Source organism: Ictidomys tridecemlineatus, chromosome 3 (genome assembly GCF_052094955.1).
Source record: "Ictidomys tridecemlineatus isolate mIctTri1 chromosome 3, mIctTri1.hap1, whole genome shotgun sequence".
In the NCBI taxonomy this organism is placed as follows: Eukaryota; Metazoa; Chordata; class Mammalia; order Rodentia; family Sciuridae; genus Ictidomys; species Ictidomys tridecemlineatus.
Genome location: NC_135479.1, coordinates 112,544,694 through 112,561,747, shown reverse-complemented (window position 1 = coordinate 112,561,747; position 17,054 = coordinate 112,544,694). Strand labels below are relative to the sequence as shown.

The following is a 17,054-nucleotide window of genomic DNA, read 5'->3' as shown; positions in this document are numbered from 1 at the left end:
GGACTCAAAATTATTTTAATCTAGAAACATTTATATAAGTCAATTCATTTAGATAACATAAAGTTAGAATATTTTTATATTGCGAAGATAACATGTTTTCTTTATGGGAAAATTTGGAATTACTAACAAGCAAGAAGAAAAAGAGGAAATCAGTGTAGTAAAACCATCGATAAGGCATTTCACTTTGTTCCAAGTATTCTTGTGAAAATAAAAAAAAAATTAATATTATGAAATTGGGGACTTAATATAGTTTATAGTGTGTTTTGTCATTCAAAAATATAGTGACTAAACAATATGCTAATTTAGCATATGCTAATTTAGCGATATGCTAATTTACTAAATATAGTGAACACATTTCTGTATTAATTAATGTGAGCATCTATGGATATCAATAATCATAATGACTTCCTAGAAATTTTTCATGTAGCTTTCTTTTTGTTGCTTGTGGTCCTGGGATTGAACCCAGGTCCTTGCATATACTAGGCAAACACTGTACCATTGAGCTATATCCCCAGTGCTTATCATATAGCTTTTACACATTTTAACTGGGAAAACATTTTTTTAAGTTTCTTCGTGGGCCTATGTTGGAGTACCCAGTGAAATTCATCATTAGAGTAAATTCTTGGAAGTGGAAGTGCTGAATCACAAGATTTAGAGGTCTTTGCGACATTCACTAAAACCGCTGTCTAGAAATGTGAAATTTTTGGCTGCTTTACTGTCTTGGAATTGAGATTGGATGCTACTGTCCTCTTAAAACTACTAGTGAGATATCATTGTTTTAAATTGGATTCTTTGTTTGCAAAACAAACATTATTTTTTCATGTTTATTAATTTTAGTAAATTAATAATAACATTGAAAGGGATATTAGAAGTGTGCCAGACTAACTCTTGTGGCATCTTTAAGAAGCACACCCCAGTCTCTTTTTGAGTAATTTCTATGCAGTAAATTCATTCACTGTCATACACTCTGTTACAGAATGATTCTAATGTTAAGTCAGGCCTATCCTGTCATAGAACTCTCATTCATTGATCTTTATTCTTATTCTAGGTCAACAAAGATCATTTCTATTTCCCTTTCTATTATTTGACACATTCCCTTTGTTTACAGTTTACAAAATTGCTTAACAGAAATAAATTCATTATTAGGAACCAGGATAAATAATTAGAGGAGAAATTACACAAATTTCTGAGCAAGTTTATACATGACCACTTAAGGCACACTTAAAATTAAGGTGTTTTAACCATATTAAATTATAGCGTTTTGAATTCCATACTGTTATTAGAAGAGAACTGACACCTAAAACTACTTGTATGGTATTGATAACCTAATTATTTGTCAGCATATATTGTGAGAAAAATTGAATTAGAAAATGTATGGACAATTTCAAGAAAAAATATGTAACATTCAAATCTCATTTCAAAATAGACCTTATGTGAATAAAACACCTGAGGGATTGACTATCTGCTTTTACCAACAATCTGTGGCAGCAATTATCCTATGCTCAGATATGACAAATGAAAGTCTACTTAATTTTTGAAATTTAAGGCTTAAAACTACAGGTAGGTGCAGGAAGTTATTATTTGGGGGAGTGCCTTATCTTCTTACTTTTTGTCTTATCCTAATGGTAGCTCCCAAAGGTTTTAGAACTGGTTCATAGGGGACTCTTGGAATGCCCCACTTTGAGTGAAAAGTATCATCTTATTCTGTTTGAACGTAATAGTAGCCAGTCCCTATAGAGCTCTGACCATTTCCAGGCACTGTTCTAAGGCCTTCATGTGTTTAAGTCATTTAATTTCAGTATAATCTTAGGCAATCGCTGTTATTATCATCCCCATCTCACAGCTCAGCAAACCACAGCAGAGAGAAGCTACGTGATTCACTCAGAACCAAATTAACTAACTTGGTTCTGAGTAGATCAAATCCAAACATAGACACTCTGGCTTGAATTAGCCCTCTGTGCTGCTGTCCAACAAGCATCATATAAAAACCTTAAAAATTGGTGTGTCACAGTCAAGTCATCTGGTATTTTGTCAAGGACCTGACCCGCTATGTGAAAGCCACCACTCAAGGTCCTTTCACTTTCCTTTTATTGCTTCGTAGGGCAAAACAGTCATCATCTTCTCTCTGCAGCCAGAGCTCAGAGGAGGGAGATCAGCTACAGTCTTTCCTTCTCACAGAATTAGTGCTAAGGTTGTCAGAGCCCACAACAGGCCCTACATATGAGGTATTTTTCCCTAGAACTTTCTTTAAGTCTTTCATTGCATGCTCCTTCTTCTTTATCTTCCTCCATGACATCTACGCTTAGCAACGATCACCTCTTCTCAGTCCCCAACACACTTTCATGGTAACCACTCCCTCATGTCGATGTCTATGTGAAGAAAGCAATTTGTTGTTGGCCTTCTGATCTAGTCCTGTGGAGAGTTTCCCTTTCTCTTGCAGCTTTATCAATCTAACCACATTTCACAGGCAGCCATTTAAGTAAGTAGTGCAATTTGTTATAATTCCAAGAAGATTCTTTTATGCCCTGCCTGCTTCTATCCTGCTGTGGATAAGACAAAATATTTTATTTTTACAAAAAGATACTTAATTTAGACACCACCAGATGAGTCAGCCAGAAAGCAAATAGTCCAAAGGCAGGCGAGAGTTCTGTGGGCTTTGGGGAAAATCAAGGTCTGATGTTAACTAGTCAAAAAAGGGAACCCTCCCAAAACTTTTTTATTTCATCAACAATTTTCTGGGGGAAAGGTATATTCTTAACCCAATAACTGCAAGGCCTAACTACATCATAGCCCACCTTTCCAGTATTCACCAACTTGTTATTGTTACAGATTCCTTTACTTTCTTAAAATGATCATTCTGTTTTCAAAGCACAGACATTGGCTAAATAGCATGCTATTATTTATAGGAGATGGCATATTGTGAGGGAGGCCAATTCAGCATGATCTGGGAAAAAAATTACCCACCTACCTTAAGGCTTTTGGACAGCAAAACCCTCCTAAAAAAAATCTGTAGTTCCAAATAACTTATGTAGGTACTCTGCCTACTCTAAAAACAGAACTAAACTCCTCTCCTCAAGTGTGGGCTGTGCTTGGTTAAGTTGCTTCCAGAGAAAAAGTAACATTCGGGTGCGTGCTGTAAGCTGTTATTACTGCAAAATGGGCAAACACAGTCTTGGACAGGTGACCAAGGCTGACATCAGCAGTGGGGAGTCAGGTTGATAGCACATGTCTTGGATTGGATGTGATGAGGGCACTTGCGTTCTGTGGCCTTCCTCCCAACAATGAATGACATCAGTTTAAGAAAAATGTCAGGCAAACCTAAATTGAGAGGTATTATACCAAAAGTCTGACCCATATTCTTCACAGTTGTCAAGATCATGATCCACAAGAAAAGTACAATGAACTGTCACAGGCCAGAGAAGTCTCAGGATTCAGATAATGAAGTAGAACATTTTTGTTATTACAGAACATGGAAATTAGCAAAATACTAGTAGAAACTCTTAAAAAATTGAAATTTGATTACTCATAATATAACCAATTTGATTTTGGGATAAATGGTAAGATATTAACAATAGAGGCCAGGCCCAGTGGCTCATGCCTATAATCCCAATGGCTCAGAAGGTTAAACAGGAGGATAACAAGTTCAAAGTCATCTTCAGCAACAGTGAGGCACTAAGCAACTCAGTGAGACCCTATCTTTAAATAAAATAAAAAATAGAGCTATGGATGTGGCTCAGTGGTTGTGTGCTCCTACGTTCAATCACCTGTACCAACAAATAAATAAGGAATCTGTAACAATAACAAGTTGGTGAACACTGGAAAGGTGGGCTATGATATAGTTAGGGCTTGTAGTTATTGGGTTAAGAATATACCTTTCCCCTAGAAAATTGTAAGTATTATTTCTTTAGGTCTGGTGCTCCCTAGACATTAATAATGATTTTTGACAACCACCAGCGGTGGCTGTTAAGTTTGAAATCTATAATAATGAATATTAAGTATTTGAGATTATTTATTTTTTATTACAAATCAATCAATAAATGATATTGACAATAGAGAAAACTGGGTGAGAGGTATACCAGAACTCTGAACAATTGTCATATCTTTTCTGTAAACTCAAAAAGAATTCTAAAATGAGAATTTTGTTTATGTATATAAAAAATCAATAAATTCTTACTTCAAGCTGTATATATAGCTTCTGATATTAATGTTAAAGGTGCATATATTTAATTTTGTTTGTATTGACATTTGAAGCTGGATTTGTGAGATACAGTAAAAATAGAGTAGAGGAAAAGGAAGGAGGGCAATTAACATTTATTGAATAATAGTATATATTAGGTACATCACCATCTTTCATCTATTGTACCTCTTAAAGGAGGAGGTATACCATAGCAAAAGTCTCATTGCATAGAAGGAAAATTAAGGTCAAGGATATAAGAAATATCTCAGGGTCCTACAGCTACAAAATATGAAGCAGAGTTGAGGATGAAAGAGAGTCTTAAAGAGCCAAAGCATGCAGAAAAGGGAATCAGAAGGACCCGGGCAGGCAAAGGTCCCCATGGCTCTCTGGGGCTTGGGGAAAATGGGTATGTTTTTAGGTCTGGTGCTCCTTAGACATTAATAATGATTTTTGACAACCACCAGCTATGGCTGTTAAGTTTGAAATCTATAATAATGAATATTAAGTATTTGAGATTTTTTTCTTTTTTCTCACAGAATTTTCATAGAGCTAAATAAGGAGCTCCCTCTCTCCCTACATTTTGTTGATAAAAAATCTTTTGTGTGGATTCAACTATTCTAAAGGTTTTTTTAATAGATGCATATGGTAAGCTCTAAATATACTGATCATTTGCATTTTGGATACCTTAAGTGAAGATGGAGGACTTGACATGGATCACTTCTACTTGCTCCTCGTTGCCCTTGTAATTTACTCATTGGGAAAGAATGTGTGTGTGTCTTTCTGTAAAATTTCATCCTGCATAATTTTTTTTCTGACTTTCCAGTTGTTATGGGAACAGAGTTCTTGCTTAACTAGACTCTTGGCCTGTGGTTCTCACTCTTTTATATCATCACCTGGCTAGCAAGCATTTTATTCAAAGGTATGGCTTGATTAGTGTAAATAGATGTCACTACTTAAGTACACAGAAACTGACTTTTTTTTGGTAGAAGTATAATATGTACTTATTTGTAGTTAATTTTTTATTTCATCGTGAATTATTTCTTTCCAGTGTCAAACCATCAGAAGATATAAATTTAGACATAAAAGATGAGGAAAGAGATGTTTATAAGAAAAAAACACCTAAACTTTATTATGATGAAACTATACAAAAATCAGCCAGTAAGTAATCACTGTTGATATAGTTTTATGTTGTTATTTTATAGATCAGTGTGAATCAGGGAAACAGCTAAATTCTGTATTTCAGAAATGTCTGTATTTCTTAAAAAAAACTAATGTAAGATTTTATGATATCCATTAAACAAAGGAAGAAAGTAAGTTTCAGAGATATTAAGTAACTTATTTAAGGCTATACAGCATGTAAGTGATGCAACTGTAAAGTGCTGCTTGTGATTCCCAAAATAGATTGCATCAGAATGTTGACACTTCCCTAAAGCATTTAAGAAATGATGACTCTGACAACTGGAGTAGAACTGGAGACCATTAATGTTAAGTGAAACAAGCAAGGCACAGAAAGACTAGTGTTACATAACCTCACTCATATGGAATCTAAGTTGATTTCACAGAATCTGATGATAGAATGATGGTTACCAGAACTGGGATTGTAACTAGAGCGCTTGCCTGTCATCTGGGAGGACCCTGGTTCCACTAGCACTGGGGAAATAACATGGGGTTACCAGAAGCTGGAGGTGGGGGTAGGGGATGGGGAAAAGGTGATCAATGGGTACTGCATTACAATCAGCAGGAAGGAGGGTTCTGGTGGGTTATTGCCCAGGAAGGTGACTCTAGATAATAATGGTGTTCTGTATATTTCATGAAAGAATTTGAGGTGTTTTTACTTCAAAGAAATAATAAACATTTGAGGTAATAGATATGCTTAGCTTGATTTAAACATGATGCAATTTATATTTGTATCAAACATCACATGGTACTCCATTAATATGCAGAATATTGTTTTATATACCAATTAAAACAAATTTTATCAGTTAATAAATTAATTTAATTTTACTTTAATAAGGAAACATAAGTTTCCTTTTATCTTTCCTCAGAGTTCCTCTTTGCTAGATTTGTAATTTAATGAATATAATTTAATTTTAAATAAAAAATAGATTAAAGAGGAAAATATGAAAATGAATAAAAACTTTTTTTGCCTCAGGATCCAAAAGCTACACAGGACTTGTTTCATAGCAGGTGCTGACTATCAAACCTACCCTAAGTACTGAGCCTCATAATGACAAAGGTACAGTTTCTATCCTCCCAGAGCTAATAAACAACATACAGTCATATCTTGAATTAAGCTTTCATTGATTTCTATACCATTACCCACTTACATGTGAAGCCATTTATTTTTTTCATTCTGTCCAAAACATTGATTTTAAGGGTCTGATTAAAATGCATTCCCATCATCTCTTTTGTGTATATAATAAATACAGTGACACAGCCCTGGTTTACATTACTGTGGAGTGAAAAAAAATACCTGCCAATTCAAAATTATAGAGTTTTTTTAAAAAATTATATACTGAAAAGTAAATAGATTCCATTTCACAAAGGATATATAATTTTCTCGTAGATAAAAGAGAAATTGAAACATTTCCAAACTGCAGAATATTCATTTTCAAGGGAAAAAAAGCAAAATAAAAAAAAATTAAATAAATGAAAGGGAAGTCTTGAGTTCATCTTGGTCCCTCTGAATAGAAAGGACCCTGGATTTATTTTGAACAGCTGTGTTTATAGTGTTTGCTGATCACTGCAGCTGTACCAGCTGAGTAACAGGAAGGTTCAGTTTTAAAAAGTTAACTTGAAAATGTGCAAGTTTCTTCTAATGGATGAATGTTATTGTCCTTTTCCCATGTCTTTCCCTAAAGCCTGCTGTTTTGAAGGTGCCTTTAGGTCATTAAGCATCCGAGGGCTGAAAGAGCTGCCGGAAGTGAAGAAACCTTCTTTCCTTCTAGACCTTGAGAAATACTTTAGGGAAGAGCCAGAGGAGGAGCATCCCCACATTCCAGAGCTTCCTTTACTTTCTGAAAGTAAGTCCTCAGTCATCATACACCTCCACTCTCTCTCTCCACTAATCTTCAAAAATAAAGTAGAAAAGCATGCTTGCCTTGTAGGTTATAGTGAAATGAAGTGGGTAATTTGATTGCTGAGATTTATAGCTCAGCTGCTGGTCTGTGCTCTCAGGAAAGTCAACAGGCTGGAATTTAAAAAAGGAATATTTTTTATTTTGTCCCTTTCTGAAGTCAGAATGCCATGAACTTGTATTATGTATCTACGATGGATGAGAACCTCTCTCCCCAAAATAACCTTCATGTTCAAAACTGGTCCCAGAAAATGAGGCATCATGAGACTGCTTTAGAAGAGAATCTCTGGCAATCTGGTTTTGTTCTATTCATGTCTCTAAAAATAGAGGCCACTTAAAGTGTATTGTCTCAGAGGCTGCCAGCTGCAGTGCTGGGCTAATAAGAGAGGGCAAGAAAACTAAGAAAATACAAGTGAATGATCTCTGAAGATTTGAAACAAGATGTGCAAAAGAATGCCCAGTTTTTCAGACTATTCTAATTTTTTGAGTTTCTAACAATTTAAAGAATAATTTCTGCATGAAATTTCTGCGTGAAAATTTCTCCACAATGGGGAGCCCTAATGGGAGCACAGGTAACACAATCTGATTTTCAGTGAAGCACTTAGAAAGCATATGCACACTTCAGGGGAGCTCATTTAAAATAATTAATGAACAGTGTAAGTTTTCAACCTGCAACAGTCAAAAAATCAGAACTACATGGCATCTGTCTGTGATCTGTGGCTTCTCAGCTTTCCAAATCTTCTGACATCAGATTCCTTGAACCATAAAAATCATTGCGGTAGATAGGTGTTCCCTTATGTCCACACTTGTGGATGCTTGAGCTTCTCCTTTTCTCTTGGTCCCCTGTGGAAAGGGAGAACAGCTGCTTGCCATTATTTATTTATTTTTGCTTGAAATTTCACTTATGAGCAAAGTGTATCTGTCATTCCCCATCACCATAGTTTCCAGTCTACTTATCATCAGTTTCCTTTTATCTTTCCTTAACGTTTCTTTTTGCTAAATTTGTAATAATTTGCTTGTCATGAGGGTCATCTGTGGCTTCTGCTCATTTCTCTTAAAAAATGTGCAGCCATTAACTGTGGTTCTAAATAACCTTTAAGTGTATCTGATGAGGTTTCCAATCTATCCCCCTATCGTTTTTCATCCAGGATGATCCATCTTTAATAATGAATATGGGGGAGTAGGTATCTTGTTCTTGTGAGATGCAGACTGGGAGCATCTGGGGAACAGACATTAACAAAAGATTCTGAGAACCAGGATGAAGCTATATAGACTGTTCAAACTCAGGGTAAGCACAGAGGAGAAAACCAGGATGGAGCAAGGAGTCTGAATTCATGCAAGTGAATACACAGCAGGAGGTAGTGAGTGAGGTGAGAGAGAGACAGGTAAACAGAAGCAAATCCCATTCACAGAGGACCTTTCATACTGTGCAACCAGATGAGGATGTAGATGAATTCTGCTTTTGGGCAGGGAGGATGTGCATGTTGGGGGTTGGGGGTGATGACTAGATTAGAATATGTAAAACTTGTGAAAAACATTAACAAAGAAAACAATTTACACTAAATTTCTTATACTATATTTTCTTGTAATTTCTCCATGGTTTTTTAAAAAACGTGCTTTTTTTTCCCCTTTAAATTTTCTTTCTTTAGCTTTTCTTCATTTACCTTTTAAAAAAAGATTTCCACTCATGTGCCTTCTCTGCAAGGGAAAACAGTTCTGCCTTTTAAAATCCTCACAAGCTTATGAGAGGTACTAATGCAAACTACTGACTTTACAGATTACTATGTGACATAGGGTACCACAGTGAGGTTTGGCAAAGGTACCAAGAAAGAAGATGGATTCTTCCTGGTTGGGGCCTGGGAAGGAAATCAGAGTGAGGGTCACATCTGAGCTGAGACTTACAGAATGAGGAGGAGTTCAAAGGATAAGGAAGGAGACCTGGAAGTCGATAGGGAATAATGTAAGAAAAGACACACCAGAGATAAAAAAAAAAAAAGGGACAGAATTAAAACAAATGCCTCCATGTCGACTGCTATGGACAACTTCAGATACTGAGGCAGTTGCTAAGTCTGACACACAAATAGGGGTTAAATAGAATGGGTCATATTTAAAATGTGTTGAGCTTGAGGTATTCATGTGCCATTTAGAAATAAAGGAGTGGAGGACAGAAGCATATTGTAACATACCATAAATAATATCATGGTCTTCCACTAGAAGATCCTGAAATAATGCATGTTCATGTAGGCGTTTAGATATTGAATGCATTCCCTTTGTGTATCTGGCATTCCCTAAGGTAGATATGGAATGTGCTAGCATTTATGCTAGATGTTGGAGACACAGAGATAAAATGTAGAGGCCCAGCCTTCAAAGACCTTGAAAAGTCTAGGTGGGAAAGTAGATAAGTAAACATATAATCATGTTTACAACAAGGGCTGTGGTACAGATAAGCACTGGGTACTGTGGAAACACATGGAAATTCAGAGACATTTTCTCAGGGAAACAAGATTAGGCCTGAGCTATATATTAAATGTTAAATTGCAATAAGTCAGATAAGAAAAGAGGGGAGTGTTTCTGGTAAGGAAGTGGCATATGCAAATCTAAGGTGGTTTGAATAACATGATGTGCTATGGAAGACACATGGATTTCCTAATGGCTGTATTCTAGAAGGAGCATGAAGAGAATTAGGCTAGGTAGGCACGGGGCGCCAGATCACGGAGGGCCTAGTCTACTAGTCTAAGGACCTTGGCATTTATTTAATCAGAAGTAAAGAGCCACTGAAATGTTTTAATTAATTATTCTGAATTACTACATGTTATCTCCTCTTCAGAGCTTTTATATCTCTTTATAATATTGTTTTAGTGAGTGCCCTAGAGGTGAATATTCTTTCCTGTGTCCTTCAGTCCTTGTGATACCAGGCTTCCATCTGAAATCATTTCCTTTAGTATGAAGAACTTGCTGCAATATTTCTTATAATATAGGTCTATATACCAATATTTTCTCCAGCTATTATGTGTCTGAAAAATGCATTAATTTCATTTGGACTGTGGGAGAAGATTTTCACTGGGTTTAAAATTGTAGATGGCAAGGTTATTTTTCTTCCTATTCCTTAAAGATATAACGTATTTCTTTGCTTCCATAGTTTCTGTTTAAAATCCTACTCTTAATATTATTGATGGTTCTTACTCTGACTGCTTTTAGGACCTTTATCCATGGATTTCAGAGGTTTTATTGTAATGGATTTAAATACAGTTCTCTGTATGTTTATATTCCTTAAGATTCATAGACATTCCTAAATGCATCTTTCTTCAACTATGACCATTCTCAGCAATTATCTTTCTCCTATAATATTTCTATTTCCCTTCCTGCTGTCTCCTATTATTCTAGGATTGTGATTACATGTATTTTAGAGAGTTTAATTATACCTCAAATCTTTTGATGCTCTTCTTTTCTTTTTTTCTTGTCTGGCCTTCAGTTTGTATCTTTTATGTTACTTTTCTTTGAATTCCCTAGTTCAATCTTTTGCCAGCCTAATCAGTTCCCAATATCAGATTTTATATATGTCTAAAATTACACACACACACACACACACACACACACACACACACACTTATTTCTAGAATGCTATTTGGAATTATAAATGTTTTCATTTATTTTGTCCATCGTTTTTCTGTTTCATTTATTTATTTATTTAGAGGGGATCTTGCTATGTTGTCTAGCTTGGTTTCCAATTCCTGGACTTAAGTGATCCTCCTACATCAGTCTCCTACATATCTGGGACTATAGGTGCACATCACTGCATGTGACTTTTCTTTTTTTGTGTGGAGGGGTACCTGTGGATTGAACTCAGGGACACTCAACCACTGAGCCACATTCCCAGCCCTATTTTGAATTTTGTTTAGAGACATTGTCTCACTGAGTTGCTTAGCACCTTGCTTTTTGCTGAGGCTGGCTTTGAACTCCCAATCCTCTTGCCTCAGCCTCCTGAGCCACTGGAATTACAGGCATGCTCCCCTGTGCTCATGTTTTTAATAGCTATTTAAAAGTCCTGATCTGCTAAACACCAATATCTGAATGGGCACTGGTTCTGTTTCTAATGTGTTTTTCCTTCTTGGTTATTGTCACATTTTCCTACTTCTTTGCAAGCCTTAAAAGTTTTATTTTTAATTTATATATGACAGCAGAATGCATTACAATTCTTATTACACATATAGAGTGCAATTTTTCATATCTCTGGTTGTATACCAAGTATATTCACACCAATTTGTGTCTTCTTACATGTACTTTGGATAATAATGATCATCACATTCCACCTCATTTATGTTATTTTCTCTTAGCAAGAGTTTACTCTTTCCTTAGTTCAGCAGAGAGGGTAAGGGGCTGATTACCTTTATCCGATTAGGAACTGAGATGGGTCAGTGCTGAGGTAGAGCTTTAGCTGGCTTAGGCCATGTCTCATATCAAGTTTCTGATGTAAACCTCTCCCTTTAGTGTTATATTACCTTCTAAGTCCAGCGAGACTGTAGGAAACATTGCTTTACATTTCCAGTCCCATCCACAGTCGCCCACACACTAAAGAACTCAGAGGCTATCCTGTGGGGAACACTAGCCAAAGCTGTGGGTTTTTTCTAGATTCCAGCACATCACACCAACCCACATAGCCATCAAGACTCTGTGGATTTTACTTGTACATTGAAGAGTCTCTCAGTCTATGGCAAGTTTGTGTCTTAGCAATGCTCAAACATGATAAATCTTCAGAGGGAAGACAATATTTGGCCATCTCTGCTCATCTAGCAAGAACTCTATTATGTTTGGAATTATATTTAATGTGGTTATCTTGGCTTCCATAGCCCTTCGATGGCTTTAAAAATATGATTTGTAATTTATCTTTTTTTTTTTTTTTAATTCCTATCTCTCTGGTACAATGAGAATGATGACTCGCCACTACCTATCCTCTTATCCAGGAACAAAATTCCTGATGAAATATTTGAAACAGGAGAGTGATATGACCAGTTCTGAATTTTAGAAAGCTTCAGGGAACAATGTGGTGGATGGATGCATTATAAGGGGGCCAGACTGAAGCCAGCATATTATGCACAGCCAGCTATATGCCTCTGACTCATCACTTGGCCTTTGACTAGAAGTTAATATCTGGATAAATTACTACACCCTCTCTGGTTTCTTGGATATTATATTGGGGTAGCGATACCTGCCTTTGGAGCTATGTGGGTTAATTATGGCCCAATTACTGACACTAGTCACTCACCAAATGGTATGTGTCATTATTTTGAAAATAAGAACTTTGAAAGCAATCTGAAAAAATTTAAGGAGATTGAATTGAAAGGATTGTGTGCCGTGATCAAAGATGAAGAAATGCATGATTGTTATTTTTCTAGGTTGGATAAATATTTTAAAGTAAAAAACTATCATTGAGAGAGGAAACACAGGAGAAGAAGATGCTTTAAAGTTAGGAAATGAGGTCAGTTTTTAGAATATGTTGAGATGGAGATGCCTGTGGGACATCTACCAAGAAAAGCTAACACTTGTTCAAGAATCTGGCTATAGCAGGAAGGAAAGAGAGAGGAAACTGAAGAGCACTTTGAGTCAAGATAGGCACATTTTAGAATGAATTTTAAGTTCAGTTTTTTTCCTTTTGGATTTTAGATGCAATATATAGGCATTCTAGAACATTGATTAGTAAGAAGTAAACAGAACTCTAAGGAATAAAAGGAGCAGGAAATCAAAGGGGCAGCCTCTACTACCAGGCACGAAGTAAGGTGACCCTGGAAGAGTCTCCCTGACCCGAGGGATGAGACCGAGGCCTTGTTGGTGAGGGTTTATGCATACCACACTGGATGAAAAAACTACAGAGCAGCTGCAGGTGGAAATTTGCTAGAAATTGACCATGGAGGTGCAAGGAAAACCACCCACAGGGAGTTATTATACTTCAGAACTCACTGCAAAGCTCTGTAGGAGTATGGGGGAGACTGTGCACAGGGTGGCATCACTCAGGTGGCCCTCTCTTTGTCCTTTGGGGATATTGTGGAAGGTTTGTCATGGTGTTGTTCTAGACAGGTAGCACACTGTTGACAGGAGAAGCTGCTGGTTGAGTGCTGGAATCTGAAGCTGGCGGTGCTACTGCAGGGCCTTGGTGCTGTTGAAGTCCAGTGCTAGAGAAAGGGCACTGATAACATTCTCCAGTACTAGCAAAAGGCATTGTTTCTTTCTTCTTTATGGCTGAATAAAACTCCATTGGGTATATATACCACATTTTCTTTATCCATTCTTCTGTTAACAGGCACCTGGATTTGTTCCATAACTTGGTAATTTTTTAATTTATTTTTATTTATTTATTTTTTTTGAGAGAGAGAGAGAAAGAGAGAGAGAGAGAGAGAGAGAGAGAGAGAGAGAGAGAGAGAGAGAGAATTTTAATATTTATTTTTTAGTTCTTGGCGGACACAATATCTTTGTTTTTTCGTATGTGGTGCTGAGGATTGAACCCGGGCCACACGCATGCCAGGCAAGTGCGTTACCACTTGAGCCACATCCCCAGCCCAACTTGGTAATTTTTTGAATTGCACTGCCATAGTCATCGGCATGCATGTGCCACCGCAGTATGCTGATTTTAGTTCTTTTGGATAAATTCCAAGGAGTGGAATAGCTGGGTCATATGGTGGTCCCATTCCTAGTCTTTTGAGGAATCTCCCCAGTGCTTTCCAAAGTGGTAGTATTAATTTGAAGTCCTATCAAAAAAAAGCATCACTTTCCCCCTTTGTCATAGCCTACAATTGTTGCTGTGTATTAGCAGATCTCAGAATTACCAGCTCAGCCCAGAGTTCTTGCCTCCATTTGAGACAGGCATTGTGAAAAGGCAAAACAACATTATACATACAAGGCTTTGTTGGGGCTTGTGCTGAGTGGAGCACAAGGAAAAAAGTGTACAGGGTAGCAGGTCTCAGAGAGCTCCTTGAGGACAGGAGGAGAAAAGGGGCAGATTTTGCAGGCATGGGCACACAGTCAGCAGTTGCACCAATCTTGGAATTCTGCATATCTTATGAGATCTTTGCACTTGACACTGGGGTTTGCACCTGACGTGGCAATCTGTGCTTGTGCATTGGGTTGTTGGTGGTCAGCTGTCAAAACACAATAGAGGTACTTGCTGCCACTACCCCAGGAAGGTCGAGTATCAGTCAAGTAGAGGCTCATTACTCAAGCAGGAAGTCAGGGTTGTTGGAAAGCTTGTGGGAGGAGCCCACAGCTCCTGGATCTTTTTATTGGCCAACACAGTTCTTCTAAAGCCACTAGCGTTGGGTGGCAAACTTTCATGGGGGACTCAGGGCCCTCTTTGCTGTGTCTCACCTTCAGTGCACTCTGGCTAAGAAGCTCAATATCATGCCAGCTGGCAATGAAGAAATATTTATAAGGGCTCCAATCTGTTATCACAGAACAGACATTGGAGAGTAAATTTGGTGCTGACAGGCAATATTTTGTGACCTCTGGAATCACAGTCATTATCCCTGCTAAGTTATAAAGTGATCATGGTTTTCTTTGGGGGAAAAATGATATTCTTAAAGGGACTAGAATGTAGAAGTAATAATAGTATAAAGGTGAAATTTCAATCATAAGACTGGCTTCAAATCAAAATTCTACAGCATGTTTGGGTGACCTTAAGTGGGTCAATGAAACATTGTGTTCCTCCATTTATTTGACTGAAAATGGGCTTCACATTAAGTACCATCCTTGTAATGTTGCTGTGAATATTAACTGTGCTAACCTGTGTGAAGCCCTAGCACAGAGCCTGAAGCCTTATAAGAGTGAAAATTTCATTTATTGACAACATTTTACATTATTATTCCACCAAGCAGCTCTATGATTGATATATGGGTAATCATTGGCCCAACTTTCTATGGGAAGGATTTGTGGCATCAAGAGTTTAAATAACATTTATAGGTTCACAGAGACACTACTAGGTGGAGCCTGGATGAAAATTCTGAAAGATGGACTCAGGTGTCTACACTATTAATATTTGCAGATGCAGCCTCCCCTTTTCAAAGTGTTCAAATCATATTCCCTAGGCAGCCTATTCTTGTGCTTGCTTCTAAAACCAGCTATTGTACTATAATATTACCTATTTTTATCACTTTTATTTAAAATTGTTCATCTCCTTTTCAGAAGGATGCTGCAGAATTTTAAAATTGTTATTATAAAAGAATACTTAAATAAGTCTCAATTACCAATATATTCTGCCTCCATGCTATCATTACAGAGTCTACCTTAAATCTTCACACTGCATTTTATTCACATTCATGCAGGCTCCATAATTATAGTGTGCAGAAGGTTATTTGGCAATTGTACAATGAGAAGCATTTTGCCAGACACACTTTCAATGTTTTAAACTATCACTTTGGAACTTGGGACACTTTTCAAACACTTCCTAATCCCCAGGTGACTTTTTAGTCTTACCTACTGGGTTTTTAATGTCCTTTTGTATTCTCTTCCTATTCCTTTCAACTTGAAACGTCTTTTGCTCTCTCTTTAGCTTCCAAGTTGTTCCCAGTAGGTTCTAAACAGCTTGAAACTCCTCTTTGATATATCTTATTCAAAAACCTGGAAAGTACTTGGAACTGGCTCCGGGTTGGGTTTTGCAAATAAATTTCCTCAAATCCATTCACATTGTATCCACAAAATCTTTAAAACTTCCAGTAGAGAGAAAAAGCAGTATTAATGATACCTCGAAAATTGTTTATTGCTGTTTGTTATGGTTTGGATGTGAGGTGTCCCACAAAAGCTCATGTGTGAGACAATGCTAGAAGGTTCAGAGGAGAAATGATTGGGTTGTAAGAGTGCTAACCCAATCAGTGATTTAATCCCCTGATAGGGATTAACTGAGTGTAATTGAATTGGTAGAATGTGGCTGGAGGAGGTGGGAAATGGGTTGTGTCTTAGAGGTGTATATTTGTATCTGGCAAGTGGAGACCTTTCTGTCTGCTTCCTTATCATCATGCAAGCTTCCCTCTGCCACACTCTTCCGCCATGATGTTCAGCCTCACCTCCAGCCCTGAGAAATGGAGCTGGCTTGCTATGGACTCAGACCTCTGAAACTGTGATCCCTCAAATAAACTCTTCCTTCTCTGTAATTGTGCTAATTGGGTCCTTTAGTTACAGCAGCGAAAAAGCTGACTACAACAATGTTGCTATTGTTGCTGTTGTCTGACAGAGACAAAATGCATTGGGAACATTAAAGAGATGATTTTATTCAGGCTGTTGCAACGGGGGAGAATATGCATTAATGAAGAGACATCTTGAATAAAAGAAATGAGGCTTAAGCTTTTATGGAAGCCAGAAAATGGAAAAAAAAAAAAGTCTGTGAGTCCTTGAGAATCAAAAAGAAGCAATCAAGAGGGTCTTATCTGTAATATGTGAGAATGGAGGGCTCTTTTGTGGTTAACTCTTTCTGGAACAAAACAAAACAAACAAACAAACAAAAAACAAACAAACAAAAAAAGAATTGGAGGCTTTTGTAACCATCTCTGCTTTCTAGGAGTACAGGACTCATGTAAAGGAGAACTTTGTCAGCTCCCCTGTCTCCATTTTGTTCAAGATGAGTGAATATCAGTCACTGCTGAACAACCCACAGTTGATCATAAAACTCCCAGACGGGGCAAAATAGGTCCTCAGAAACAATAGGTTAGGGATTCTTGTTGGCATTGCTCTTGCCAAACCAATTCATCCATCCATCGTGAGATGGTGGTTTTGGATTCTTGAAGATCCTGGCACAGCAAACTGGAATCTGGGTAGGGGTCT

General features: G+C 37.2%; 1 protein-coding gene across 1 annotated transcript in view; it reads left to right on the top strand.

Annotated features, from left to right (window-relative positions):
• Wdr49 (WD repeat domain 49) overlaps positions 1-17,054 on the top strand; it is a 147,908-nt gene that overhangs the window by 114,889 nt on the left and 15,965 nt on the right. Inside the window, exons 17-18 of the mRNA XM_040270037.2 lie at positions 5,226-5,335; positions 7,039-7,200. Of these exons, the coding sequence (XP_040125971.2) occupies positions 5,226-5,335; positions 7,039-7,200 (272 nt within the window). The remainder of the gene's footprint in view (positions 1-5,225; positions 5,336-7,038; positions 7,201-17,054) is intronic.